Source organism: Sinocyclocheilus rhinocerous, unplaced genomic scaffold, assembly GCF_001515625.1.
Source record: "Sinocyclocheilus rhinocerous isolate Xijiao unplaced genomic scaffold, SAMN03320098_v1.1 scaffold1186, whole genome shotgun sequence".
In the NCBI taxonomy this organism is placed as follows: Eukaryota; Metazoa; Chordata; class Actinopteri; order Cypriniformes; family Cyprinidae; genus Sinocyclocheilus; species Sinocyclocheilus rhinocerous.
This window is the reverse complement of record NW_015630341.1, coordinates 475,300-489,901: the sequence shown is the minus strand read 5'-3', so window position 1 is coordinate 489,901 and position 14,602 is coordinate 475,300. Positions and strand designations below refer to the sequence as shown.

General features: G+C 34.6%; 1 protein-coding gene across 1 annotated transcript in view; it reads right to left on the bottom strand.

The window, feature by feature from the left end:
- Positions 1–9,049, bottom strand: part of LOC107740069 (protein Shroom2-like) — a 29,037-nt gene extending 19,988 nt beyond the window's left edge. Inside the window, exons 1-2 of the mRNA XM_016552345.1 lie at positions 8,735–9,049; positions 4,359–4,507 (exon numbers count right to left, since the gene is read on the bottom strand). Coding sequence (XP_016407831.1) covers positions 4,359–4,507; positions 8,735–9,019 — 434 coding nt within the window. The 5' untranslated portion in view covers positions 9,020–9,049. The remainder of the gene's footprint in view (positions 1–4,358; positions 4,508–8,734) is intronic.
- Positions 9,050–14,602: the final 5,553 nt, after the last annotated feature.

Genomic DNA, 14,602 nt, shown 5'->3' with positions numbered 1-14,602 from the left:
TGGCTCGAGCAGCACAGATCTACAAGTTACTCAATCAAAACTCACTTTCAGACGCCTGACAGTCACTGCCACCTGAAATGAGCCAAAATAGCAGCGTATCTGATCCGATGATGAATGAATCATTCAGCGCTTCAGTTCCTCCAACAGACACTGAACTGAGGAAACAGTTCGACTCGGACCGAAGACCGTTGAGTCGCTGATATGCGCATGCGTGAACTGAACACTTGAATGAAGGGGTGAAATGAACGGTCTTATGGTTTCTCATTGTTTATGTAAGAAGGTGAGCTGATGAATCTGGATTACTGGTAATAATGTTGTAAATAATGTTCAGTTTCTTGCACAGACCAATCGTTTCGCTTCATAAGACCTCAATATATCATCAGGAGTCACAGGTATTAATTTTGTGTTCCTTGATATGCTTTTTTTAATTCTTATTCTGAAATACGAGCAGCTGCTGACTTGCCTTTTATGAATCACCAAGGAGCACGGTTTCAGCTAAAAATCTTCTCAATTTTTCTACTGAAGAAAAAAAAAAAAATCACCTACATCTTGGATGACCTAAGAGTGAGTAAACTAACAGCACATTTTTAATTTTGGTTGAACTATCCATTTAAACTCGGCTGGAGGATTCCCAGAAAGCCTCTGATGACAGACGTTTGGTGGCAAATGCAACCCAAAGGCCCCAGAACGGCATATAAAGCCCAGCGGGGCAGTGATGACAGACAATGGCCGGCCCTTGGGCCTCTTTAGTGTGACGCGTGAACCAGCACACAATAATAATGGTCCTTTTGTTCTGCTATGTCAAATAATGGTGTCACCGACTCACAAACGTCACGGTGATTCTGCCATAACTCCTGTAAAACACAGAATGACGCTTCAAACTCCAGCACAATAGAGAGCGAGAGCTGTGGCGGAGCTCAGAGGACTGCTCTGCTGCTGTTCTGTGCTGCATTTACTTACACTGTGCTTAAGTTTGAACCTAACATTCAAATGGAATACAACAAACTATATGTGACAAATACAAATCAAAACTTGTGAACAGTTATAAAATGAGTGGTTGCCAGAGTGTTGCTATGCAGTTGCTAGGATGCTCAGGGTGGTTGCCAGGGTGTTACTATGCAGTGGACCTGTGCGGTTGCCAGGGTGGGTTAGGGTTATATGTTTGTTAGGAAGCTCTGGGTGGTTGCCAAGGTGTTGCTATGCATTTGCTAGGGTGTTGCTATGCAGTTGCTGGGATGCTCTGGGTGGTTGCAAGGGTGTTGCTGTGCAGTTTGCTAAGATGCTCTGGGTAGTTATTCGGTTGCTAGGACATTATAGGTGGTTGCCAGGGTGTTAATGTGCAGTGGCCCTGGGTGCCTGCCAGGCCACCCAGAGCGTCCTAGCAAATGTGTCTCTGGCTGGTTGTCAGGGTATTATGCAGTTGCTAGGGTGTTCAGGTGGTTGCCTGGGCATTGATATGCATTTGCCAGGATGCTCTGGGTGGTTTCCAGGGTGTTGCTATGTAGTGGCTCTGAGTGGACTGCAGGGTATTGCTATGCAGTTACTAGGGTGTTCTTAGTGGTTGCCAGGGCATTGCTATGCAGTTGCTAGGGTGTCCAGGTGGTTGCCTGGGCATTGATATGCATTTGCCAAGTGGTTGTAGTGGCTCTGAGTGGATGCCAGGGTATTGCTATGCAGTTACTAAAGTGTTCTTAGTGGTTGCCAGGGTGTTGCTATACAGTGGCTCTGAGTGGTTGCTGACATATTGCTATGCAGTTGCTAGGGTGTTCTTAGAGGTTGCCAATGTGTTCAGGGTGGTTGCCTGGGTGTTGAAATGCATTTACTAGGACTCTCTGGTTGCCAGGGCATTGCTATGCAGTTGCTAGGGTGTCCAGGTGGTTGCCTGGGCATTGATATGCATTTGCCAAGTGGTTGTAGTGGCTCTGAGTGGATGCCAGGGTATTGCTATGCAGTGGCTCTGAGTGGTTGCTGACATATTGCTATGCAGTTGCTAGGGTGTTCTTAGTGGTTGCCAATGTGTTCAGGGTGGTTGCCTGGGTGTTGAAATGCATTTACTAGGACTCTCTGGGCGGTTGCCAGGGTGTTGTTATGCAGTGGCTCTGAATGGTTGCCAGCGTATTGCTGCGCAGTTGCTAGGGTGTTCTTAGTGGTTGCCAGGGTGTTGCTATGCAGTTGATAGGGTGTTTGCCTGGGCATTGATATGCATTTACTAGGACGCTATGGGTGGTTGCCAGGGTGCTGCTGTGCAATGACTCTGAGTGGTTGCTCGGGTGTTCTTAGTGGTTGCCAGGGTGTTGTTATGCAGTCGCTAGGGTGCTGTTATCCTGTCTGAAGTGCAGAAAGCCCACCCTCAAGTTTCTGTGATATTCTGGTCTAAACTGGCAAAAAATAAATAAAAATAATGGTGTCATATATGGGCTGAATTCTTGTTTGAAACTTGTTTACACCAGGTTAAGTAGTGCAATCAGGCCAAAATGTTGTCCTTGACGAGAATAAAAATTTAACTACCATATTAATAAAACCACTTGCTGACTAAAGCACTCAAGTCAGATATAAACATCTAGCAAAATATATGTGCGGTTGTGTAATATTCACAGTGTGAGTGTCATTTCCAGACAGTCATACATTGAAGCTACACCTTCCATCAGACGCTGAGGAGAAACTCGACACCGCGTGACCCAGCCCATCATTGTGGCTCAGCAATAATCCGCTCCATCCGAACACAGAGCATATATTATGGTCTGGCAAAAGTATCAATCATAAACCCGTCAGCATAACGACGAAATCTCAGAGGAAAACTGGAATGCTTCAGTTCAGATCCAGAATGATTCTTACTAGGGCTGTAACAAACAATAATTTTAACGATTGATTAATGTATCAATTATTTTTTACATTGAATCTATTTATTATTATTTTCTGATTGGTCAGCTAATCCTTACCAATAACCTTAGTTAACCAACCAATAAATAATAACCGTGACTTCTTCCATTAATCTTTCAAAGTTTAATTTAAACATTCTCTCATAAAATACTTACTTTAAATATTTAAAAAATAAAAAACAATGTGAAAAAATAAAGTGCCAACCATTAAAACGCATCTATCAGTAATACAAATGTCCGTGCTGCATTCACGGTTGCTAGGGTGCTCTGGTTGGTTGCCTGGGTGTTGCTATGAGTGGCTGCCAGGGTGTTGCTATGCATTTGCTAGGATGCTCTGGGTGCTTGCCAGGGGGCTGCTATGCATTTGCTATGGATGCTCTGGGTGGTTGCCAGGGTGTTGCCATGCAGTTGCTAGGATGCTCTGGGTGGTTGCCTAGGTGTTACTATGGATGCTCTGGGTGGTTGCCAGGGTGTTGCCATGCAGTTGCTAGGATGCTCTGGGTGGTTGAATTAAAAGGCATCTATCAGTAATACAAATGCGCGTGCTGGTTGGTTGCCAGGGTGTTGCTATGCATTTGCTAGGATGCTCTGTGGTTGCTAGGGTGTTGCTATGGGTGGTTGATTGGGTGTTGTTATGCATTTGCTAGGATGGGCTGGTTGGTTGCCAGGGTGTTGCTATGGATGCTCTGGGTGGTTGCCAGGGTGTTGCTATGCATTTGCTAGGATGCTCTGGGTGCTTGCCAGGGGGCTGCTATGCATTTGCTATGGATGCTCTGGGTGGTTGCCAGGGTGTTGCTATGCATTTGCTAGGATGCTCTGGGTGCTTGCCAGGGGGCTGCTATGCATTTGCTATGGATGCTCTGGGTGGTTGCCAGGGTGTTGCTATGCATTTGCTAGGATGCTCTGGGTGGTTGCCATGGTGTTGCTATGCATTTGCTAGGATGCTCTGGGTGGTTGCCATGGTGTTGCTAAGCATTTGCTAGGATGCTCTGGGTGGTTGCCATGGTGTTGCTATGCATTTGCTAGGATGCTCTGGGTGGTTGCCATGGTGTTGCTATGCATTTGCTAGGATGCTCTGGGTGGTTGCCTGGGTATTGCTATGGATGCTCTGGGTGGTTGGCAGGGTGTTGCTATGCAGTTGCTAGGATGCTCTGGGTGGTTGCCTGGGTGTTGCTATGGATGCTCTGGGTGGTTGCCAGGGTGTTGCTATGGATCTTAACCCATTTGTTTTTATAATGTGACATATTTCCAGATAAAAATAGTATATTCAAGAAGAAAACTTTGGGTGGTTTAGGAATTACTTGTACTATTTCTGCCGTATATTTATAGGACAGAAATAGTCTGGTTCTAGTATGCGATTCTGAATTCTGCCAGAGTCTCTGCAAGACAGGAGGTTGGAAGGGACATTAACCGAAAAGCAAGTAAACCAGCAAATCGGGTCAGTTTTGATTTTACGTGGACGTCAACAGTGAATCCTACCGTTTTATTCCCAGAGAGAGCGTCTTACGTGAGCTTTTCACCAGACAAATGGCCTCCAGTCTGTAACCGCTGAGAAGAACCGAGTTAACGCTGACTATCTCGTCACCGATCTGGAGTCGACCCAGCGCCGCTCGACTCCCGTCCTCCACCTAAACAACCAAACACAGAGAGTTTAAAACAAACAGCGCTGTCTGCCAGTACAAGAACATCTACATCTGCTTTACTGCACTGGCAGACATTATTGCACTGAAGGTTTAAAATAGCTGTTGAAGCCCTGATAACAGACCCTGCAATTAAACCACCAGTGACGAAGCAGCTCTTTTCCTGCTCATGTTTGACACGTCTAGGGTTATATATGGAATATTTTATTGCAGCTTCCATGTTGGGAGGGATGTGGTTTGCTTCTCTGCCGATTGCAGATCTGCTGGAAGTTCTGCTCAGGAATGATACATAAACATCGTTTATTTCTTAAAAACAAACATATTCAACCTAAGCCACACAATAAACTCTCAAGTCACAATCATTTTACTTGTTATAATTAAAATAAATTATTAAATAGTTAATAATAATAATAATTACCATTATTATTAAATAAAATAAACAAAATAATAAATATTACATGTGTAATAATACTATTGCACAGTAAAATAATGTAATATTGATTACAATTAATAATAATAATAATTTTATTTAAAATACAACTATAAAATTACAATACTAACATGCATAATTTCTTTATTTTCAAGCAATAAACCATCAACCAACCATTTTAGTTAAAATCCACAAGAAAACATGTGTCAGTGTTAAACGTCGAGTGTTTGTGCAACAAGTGACACTTGATTTGATACTTTGATTTCTAATGAAATGATGACAAGAAATTCAGTGTGACTTCTGTGTCCAAATAACTTTCAGCAACACTGTTTAATTTAAACGCCTGTTTTATGAACAAAATGATAAAAAGTGTTAATATTAAATTATAAAAAATGTAAAAAATATTGTACAAATATTTTAAGAATTAAATCTATTAGACATGCTTTTGTCTAATAAATGTATACTATAAATTATATATTTATTTATATATCATTTAAAATACTAAATAAATAAATACATAATTATATAAATATAAAATATTTATATAACACATTTTAATTATTCATACTTTATTATTATTATTATTATTATTATTATTATTATTAATTAAATTTTAACCTAAACCATTTAAACCTAATAAAAAAAAAAAAATTTAAATGGACAATTTTAAGACAATAAAAAGGATTTGTTTTAGTCATGTTAAATGTCTGTTTTATGAACAAAATAATAAAAACATCATGTGTTTACCAACAATTTATTAAATTAGTAAATTGTAAAATTGTTTTAAGAATTACATTTATTAGACGTTCTTTTTCATTATTATTATTTTTATTAGACTTTTATTTTATTATTATTTAAAATTTTTATTGCATTTAATTAAACAGTTTTAAACTAATCCAAAAATATATAAAAATAACAAATAAAATGGATTTTGTAGGGTCTTATTCTAGTCATGTTAAATGTCTGTAATATGAACAAAATAATAAAAATATCTTATTTGTTACAATTTTATTAAATTGTAAGAATTGTTTTAAGAATTGCATTTATTAGACATGATTATTATTGTTCTTATTACATTTTTATTATATCATTATTATTTACTATTTTTATTACATTTAATTAAACCACTTTAATGTAATCCAAAAATATTAAAATGGTATTTAAGAAAAAATAAAATGGATTTTGTATGGGTCTTATTTTAGTCATGTTGAATGTCTGTAATATGAACAAAACAATAAAAGCAGCATGTGTTTAATAATTATTTTTAAATTATTAATTTTTATTATAAATTATTTTATTATAGAATTCACTTTATCAGAAACGTTGCAAAATTTTATTATATTATTATTTACAATTTTTATTAGATTTAAATAAACAATTTTAACCTAATCCAAAAATATTAAAATAGAATTTGAGAAAAAATAAAATGGTTTTCGTAGGGTCCTGTTTTAGTCATGTTTAGACAAACGTCACCGCACGAGTCAGAAAGCCAGCTCACTGCTTATAGTTCAAAGAGCTCATCAAGACCGCTGTAGTAAAACAAGCCTGAAAGTATACAGAGGAGAAAGTATGAGCTCCTATCAGATGCCTTCAGCTGAAACCCAAGCGCAGCCGTTAAATATTCAGCAGCTGGAAACATTAGATTAAACCCACAGCAGCTGATTTCAGATCAGTGTTGAATCATTTCCTCTGCGCTCTAGTACACACTCAGTAGTGCTCAGAAAAGTGAGCTCGGTGGTTTAAGATGAAGTAATGCAGTGAACGACGGACTGATTCAGAAACACGGCGAACGCTTGTTTTAGTAGATCGTGTGAAACTTAACAGAGGATTTGGACTTTTTTTGTGCAGCAGTGCTGTTATATTTCACATTAAAGAAACGGTGAAGTATTACACAAGAATAAGGTTACAGGGAATTACAGGGAAAAGGATTTTCATGCAGCTTAATCCACAGAATAAACGCTGTAATGTCACCGAGTGGCTGTTTTAAACAGTATTTGAACACTTGTGTGAATGTCCTTCATTTGATCGAGTTCCTGTATTTGCGCTCAAATGCTGTGAACAAACAAGGGCTGAACAATTTGGAGGAAAAATCTAATAGTGATTTTTCTGATATAAATTGCATAAAATTTCAATTTAAAATGCATTTTTAAAGAGCTCTTGGTTTACTGTACTTATCTGTAGGGCTGCTCAATTTGTGATTATAAGTAAATAAACAAATATATAAATAAATAAATAAATAAAAGTTTAGGAAAACACCTAATAATAAAAACCAATAATAATAATAAAGATTAAAATAAAATTATATTTAAATGAATAACATTTTTTAAAATAAATACATGAATAATTAGATTAAAATTAAAGAATCATAAAAAAGTATTAAAATAGAAAATAGAATAGAATAAAATAGAATTATATTTAAATAAATAATAAAATTATTTTACAATAAATGAGTTGACTACCATAAATGAATCATAAAAATAAATAAGTTACAAAATACGAAATAACAAAAATACAATAAACACTAAAAATAGAAATAAATAGATTTACAGTACAGTAATGTAATGTAACTACAGATTTATGTAAAAAAAAGAATAATAAAAAATATATATCTTTGCCAAATAATATTTTATAGTATTCATTTTTCACAATATTAATTGGGTCTCTTTAAATGTCAGGATTGGGGGTCTCTCGAATTAGGATGCTCATATTTGGGGGCCCTTGGCATCTAAAATATTGAAAACCCCTGCTCGAGCATAAAAGAAGGAATGAAAGTGTGTGATGTTCAGTGTTGGGGAAAGTTACTTTTAAAAGTAATGCATTACAATATTGTGTTACTCCATAAAAAAGTAACTAATTACGGTACTTAGTTACTTTTTATGGAACGTAATGCGTTACGTTACTTTTGCGTTACTTTTAAAATATGAGCAGGGCTTGATTGTTTTTAATATAAGAAGTTCTATTTATAGATTACTTTTGCGTTACTTTTTAAATATGAGCAGGGCTTGATTGTTTTTAATATAAGAAGTTCTGTTTATAGCAAATATAAAAGCCCTTTCACATCAAAAAGTTTAATTAATAAACCTCAGGCTGAAGCAAAAGTAAATTCACGTCTGTACAGCAGAACGCAGGAGAAGAAACACTCTTCAACAATAAAAAAAAACAATGAATCACAATTGTTAGTTTATCTAAAATATGAGCAGGGCTTGATTGTTTTTAATATAAGAAGTTCTGTTTATAGCAAATATAAAAGCCCTTTCACATCAAAAAGTTTAATTAATAAACCTCAGGCTGAAGCAAAAGTAAATTCACGTCTGTACAGCAGAACACAGGAGAAGAAACACTCTTCAACAATAAAAAAAACAATGAAGCACAATTGTTAGTTTATCTAGAGTAATTTTTGCTCATTAGTCTGGTTGAACTGGATCATCAAAGGTCAGCAGCAAAGACATCAGTTAATAAATAGTTATTTAACATATTTAATTATTGCAGGTTTGCGTCATATTCCGAGTTTGCATTCATTTTGATGAATACTGAATCTGTTTTTTGTGAGTGGGATGATTAATTCACATTTAATCATGAGAGCTGTCAGTCAATAAATGGGAAAACGAAGTAACGGGCGTTACTTTTTTGAAAAAGTAACGCAGATATTTTCTTGTAAATTAAAAAGTAATGCGTTACTTTACTAGTTACTTGAAAAAAAGTAATCTGATTAGGTAACTCGCAGTGCGTTACCCCCAACACTGTATATAAATAATACTAGAATAACACTGGTGCTGAATGAATACCTTGGTGATGAGCAGCGGCTCGTGATGCTCCAGGCCTCCTCTGAGAGTGAAGCCCCACGGAGAGCCTCCGGTCAGACACAGCTCCACAGACTGCACACCTGCGTGCTTCTCCTCGTGCTCTCCTCCTGATCCAGCTTCACAGCTCACAAGCAACAGCTCGCGCAGCTCCATCATACAAACAAACTGTCCAGCTCGAGCTGCGTTCTGGCATCCTGTAGAAGAAAACAACACCTGCAGAAACTCAGCGTCTCGTCTGGAGTTTGAGCTCAAACAGTTAGACACCATTAAACTCTGGGATGAGAGGAGCAGCGCCACCTGCTGACCGCTTACAGCTGCTGCTGATCATATCACCTTTATTTATTTATTTAAATCATTCAAATTGATGTAGAAATAATAATTACATGTCAGAATAATTGCACATATAAAGTTGCAAATTCATATAAAATATTTACAATTTATTGAATATATTTTATTTATTTGACCAAACAGAAATAAATAAAGAATGTCCGGATATGAACAAAAAGTAGCAAATATTTTTTTAAATATTGAATATATTTAATTAATTAATTAATTTAACCAAACATGCAACATTCAATCAATCAATTCAGGAAATAATATCAGAATAAAAACACACAAAACATTGCAAATTCTTATAAAATATATATTTTTAAATATTGAATATATTTAATTAATTTATTTGACCAAGCATGCAACATTCAATCAATCAATTCAGGAAATAAAATAATATCAGAATAAAATCACACAAAACGTTGCAAATTCATATAAATATTTTTTTAATATTAAATATATATATTAATTAATTTGAGCAAACATGCAATAATCAATCAATCTATTCAAGAAATAATATCAGAATAAAAACACACAAAACATTGCAAATCCATATAAAATATTTTAAAGATATTGAATATATTAAATTTATTTATTTATTTAACCAAACATGATGCAACAATCAATTAATCAAGAAATAATATCAGAATAAAAACACACAAAACGTTGCAAATTCATATAACATTTTTAAAATATTGAATATATTTAGTTAATTTATTTATTTGACCAAACGTGCAACAATCAATCAATCAATCAAATTATCCTCAAATAAATGTAAGAAATAATACCAGAATAAACACACAAATGAAATTATTTAATTTTTAATTAATTTTTAATATTTAATTTATTTATTTGACCAAACATACTATGCAAATTAACTAATTAATACACATAAAGTTGCAAATTCATTTAAAATATAAAACATTTATTGAATATTTATTTATTTATTTGACCAAACATGAAAAATAAAAACAACATTGCAACTAAATGGTCATGACACTTCACCTAAAATACAAATGAACTGACTTTATTTGGAACCAATATATTGTTCTATTAATCTGTTTCGTTCTAACGGACAACAAATTTAACAAAAAAATATATAATAATAAATAAATAAATGCATAAATAAATTTTCAAGAGACAATTCCCTTCTCGACCAGCAGAGGTCAGTGTGAGGTCAGTTTTCTCAGTGTTCAGGGATTCTGGGCTATTCTACATCAAAGAAATCAGCCCTGAATAAATTACAAGACAGCTGTTCTCAATTTTATGTTCAAATAAAAGAGCTAATTTATTCAAAATATAGATTGACTTCACAAAAGCCACCTAACAGTACAGTAAACACAGTTGTGCATAATACAAAACAACACACAGTACACAAAAAACAAGATCGAGCATGATATAAATAAAGTCATTACTCATTTGAGTTCCTAAGAATGAGGAAATTAATCCATAACATGATTTAATGGAATTTAATTAAAATGCATAATTTCTGGTGTCACGAATGTGAAATTATGAGAGGTTAATGTAGCATCTGTCTTGTATGTAGAGGTTGTTCTGAAGTGCATGAACATTTTATCAGAAGTGATTTGTAAAATCACAGGATATCACAGGTTGTTCCTCATTTTGACTTCATGTGTTTTTGGGTGTTTTCCTGCATTATTTAATCATCATTCTGCTTTTACATGTTTTTGTATTCAGTCTTCAGTCTTCATAAGTTGGCTTCTGCATCAAGCAATGATTCAGGCATTTTAAACTCAAACACCGAACCGTATTAATTCATAATACTGAGTGAATCTGCCATGAAGCCCAAATATTCACTGTGTTACTGTGTTACTCATTCATTCATTCGTTAGTCTTAATTGTGCTCTTTATACTTTGTACTCCAGTGCTACAAAAAATGTTTTTGAATGTTTATCAGAAATCATTCTAATATGCTGATTTGAAGAAACATTTATTATTATTATTATTATTAATATTTAAAACAGTTAAGTAACATTTTTTCAGGATTCTTTGATGAATAGAAAGATCCAAAGATCAGCATTTATCTGAAATAAAAAGCTTTTGTAACATTATACACTCTACCGTTCAAAAGCTTAGAGTCAGTTATATGAGAAATTATAGAAATTAATACTTTATTTAGCAAGGACGCTTTAAATTGATCAAAAGTGATGATAAAGACATTTATAATGTTACAAAAGATTTCAGATAAATGCTGTTCTTCTGAACTTTCTATTCATCAAAGAATCCTGAAAACTCTACTCAGCTGTTTGTAACATTGATAATAATAATAAATGTTTCTTGAGCAGCAAATCAGCATATTAGAATGATTTCTGAAGATCATGTGACACTGAAGACTGGAGTAATGATGCTGAAAATACAGCTGCGCATCACAGAAATAAATTACATTTTAATATATATTCACATAGAAAACAGTTATTTTAAATAGTAAAAATATTTCAGAATTTTACTGCTTTTGCTGTATTTCGGATCAAATAAATGCATGCTTGATGACATTAAAACATTAAAAATCTTACTGTTCAAAAACGTTTGACTGCTAGTGTGTATCTCACAATTATGATAGAAAAACTCGCAATTGCGAGAAAAGATAAAAAGTCGCAATTACCTTATTTATTTTTATTCAGTGTCATAAACAGGATTTCATAAGAATCCGTGAATTTATCGATTATTATTAGCTCCAGATGTGGACATCACACGTACATCTCAGAGACGTCTATTTGTAAAAGTTATGAGTATGCTTTCTTTTTCCATCTAAACACGACCTGAAAAGACCTGAGGGACAACAGCAAAGCAAACCAGTAAACTTAAACTGACCGGGTTTTTAATAGACTGCTGTGTAAAACTAGTTCCGAACACGAAATTTTGACTCGTCTTTTCTTTTTAAATGTGTAAATGACTCAACACCGCCTGTGACCTTTGACCTGCGGGGAGAAAGGAAAGTCAGTTCATCAGGATTCATGCTGATTTACAAACACACAATATTCTGCAGCTTCTGAAAAGGAAGCTGATGTCCAGAACGCTCAGATCTAAGTGCAGCAGCGGAACAACGGCAGTGGATACTGATATTTAACTCTCTAAAGCCTGATATAGAAAGTAATCGAATCTATTTACTTGATTAAAATCAGTCAAGATGTGACTCGTGAAGCTCGAGCTGAAGCTGGACGCTTGTACAATTACACTAAAAGAGCTTCGACTGGATAAAACACTCTAAACTCTCAATCAGACGTCAGAAGGCGTGGAATAGATTGTGTGCGACGGCAGCGTTGGATTGTTTAGAGGCCTTGGAAATTTGCTTTATATGCTTAAATGCTATTTGAAAACTGTCAATATGTTTAACCGGTTTGATGCTACTGCTCATCTTGTTTTGTGTAGCAGGTGTGTCATGCATTGCTTTTTCACTCTCATATACCATTCTCACATGTATGAAGTTGAACTTAAAGCTCGTTCGGTAGAGTTTCTCTATCAAACTGCTGAAACTATCAGTTTATGACGTGCATCTCTCTGGATTGATTCCCTCCTTGCCATTTGTGACCGTTACCACGGCAACCACTAGCCTCCCCTAGAGATATATACGTAGTGATGAATTCAGCTCTGATTTTGCCTTTTGCATGTACATTACGTACTGTACACCTGTAGCTCTTACTATGGTAAATATCTTTCCAGTACTTTATTGTTGGTGAAAAATATATTGAATGCCCTTTAGACAAAAATATATTCCGTACCTTTAGATATTCTCCGAAAATGAAGATTTTAACATTTAACATTTCTGATTATTTTCAGATTTGTCTCGTCTATTTTAGAGGACATTTGATATGTGCCTGTGTTTGAGACGACAAAAGCAGGGTATCCTCTCTATATTAACACTCCTGCATCTTTTTTTAGATCACATGCTATTGATGTTCTGCTGTTTCTGGCAACCTGGTGCTCGTCTTTCCTTTCACAGGCATCGTGATTTTGATGTCGTGTTAGAAAATATTTGACATTCACGTTTCCCTATAGAAATGACAGATATACGATTTTGATAATAACTATATGAGCACAGCCGTGACCCCATCATGAAGCCTTTTAAAGAAGGTAAAGCCCTGAAAGACCTCTCTCTGACAGAGAACAGATCGCTTTCAACTCGCTGCATAGATTCTACACCCACTGCTCACTTTCACCGGTGCCATTAAATATTCAGCATTTCCAAATGCGATTATCATAAATTGTGAGTTTTTGTTTAGTGAACTGCTCTCAGCATTAAACACGATATACAATACAACCCCTCAAAATAATGCTGGGTTATATTTAACCCAGCATTTTTTAGAGTGTACAATATACGATTATAATGATAATGCAGTTTTTGTGTAATACATTTCGCAATACGTTTGTGGTTTTTGTGTGCATGTGCAAAATTAGTGTATAGTACTACAGCTGCATGATTAATCAAAATAAAACCAAAATCACAATATGGCTTAGTACGACTATCAAAATGCATATGATTTAATTTGCGTGTTTCACAGTGAAGTGCGGCACTGTGTTCATTTATACGCTTTAGGGGCTACCTGTGGTTTTCCATCGAAATAAAAGCTTGATGGTTTAACTCTGAAAATGAAGAAATTAAGACAGGCATAAATATTAGTATTGCAATTTAAAATAATCTTAAATATTCTTTTTTATTTTACAGTGAAATATTACGACAGTAGATACTGGTTTGATTTATTCAGGCCATACAGACTAGTCTCAGCTTAAAGATAATTAATAGAGGTATGTTTGTTCCCACCAATCTTTGCACAATTTCATCTGCCTGTCTTTCCATTTGTCTATAATGCACAACATAGTACAGTCAGTGCATGTCAATAAAGTCGCAGAACAATCTCAATGATATTCGAGTTTTAAATTAGACCAACGTATGAATGTTTCCGAGCACTTAAAAGTAGAAATGTAACTTTTACTACGACAAAACAATGTAAGTTTCCCTGCGAGACGCAAACACGCAGCGGATACGTTTCCTGTTTCTCCTACAGGCGCTTTGTTGAGGCAGCGGGCGGACTGTACCATTCGTCTGTAGGGGAACCCTAAGTTTACGTGTTGATGAAAATACAATTATTTTTCTTAAATATTCTTTTTTATTTTACAGTGAAATATTACAACAGTACTATTTATTTTGTTTAGTGATTTAATAATTTTTACATTTTTATTTAATTTAATAATTATATTAATCAAAATAATAATTAGTATTATTTTATAGGCATATTGATAAAATCAAAAAATTTTCCAAATTGTGCAGGCGTAGTCCAATAGTAATATTTCTTGTTTTGTTTTTATTTAGTAATTCTAATATTTTATTTATTTATTTATATTTTAGAACTTAAAGTTAAACTAAACGAAAATCAGAATTTCAGTATATTTATATTTTTAGTTATCATTTTAATTTTAGTTTAAGTTTAGGGGATTTTTAATGTGCTTTTGTCATTTTTTATATTTCTATTTAGCTTAAATTTATTTTTATTTCAGTAATTT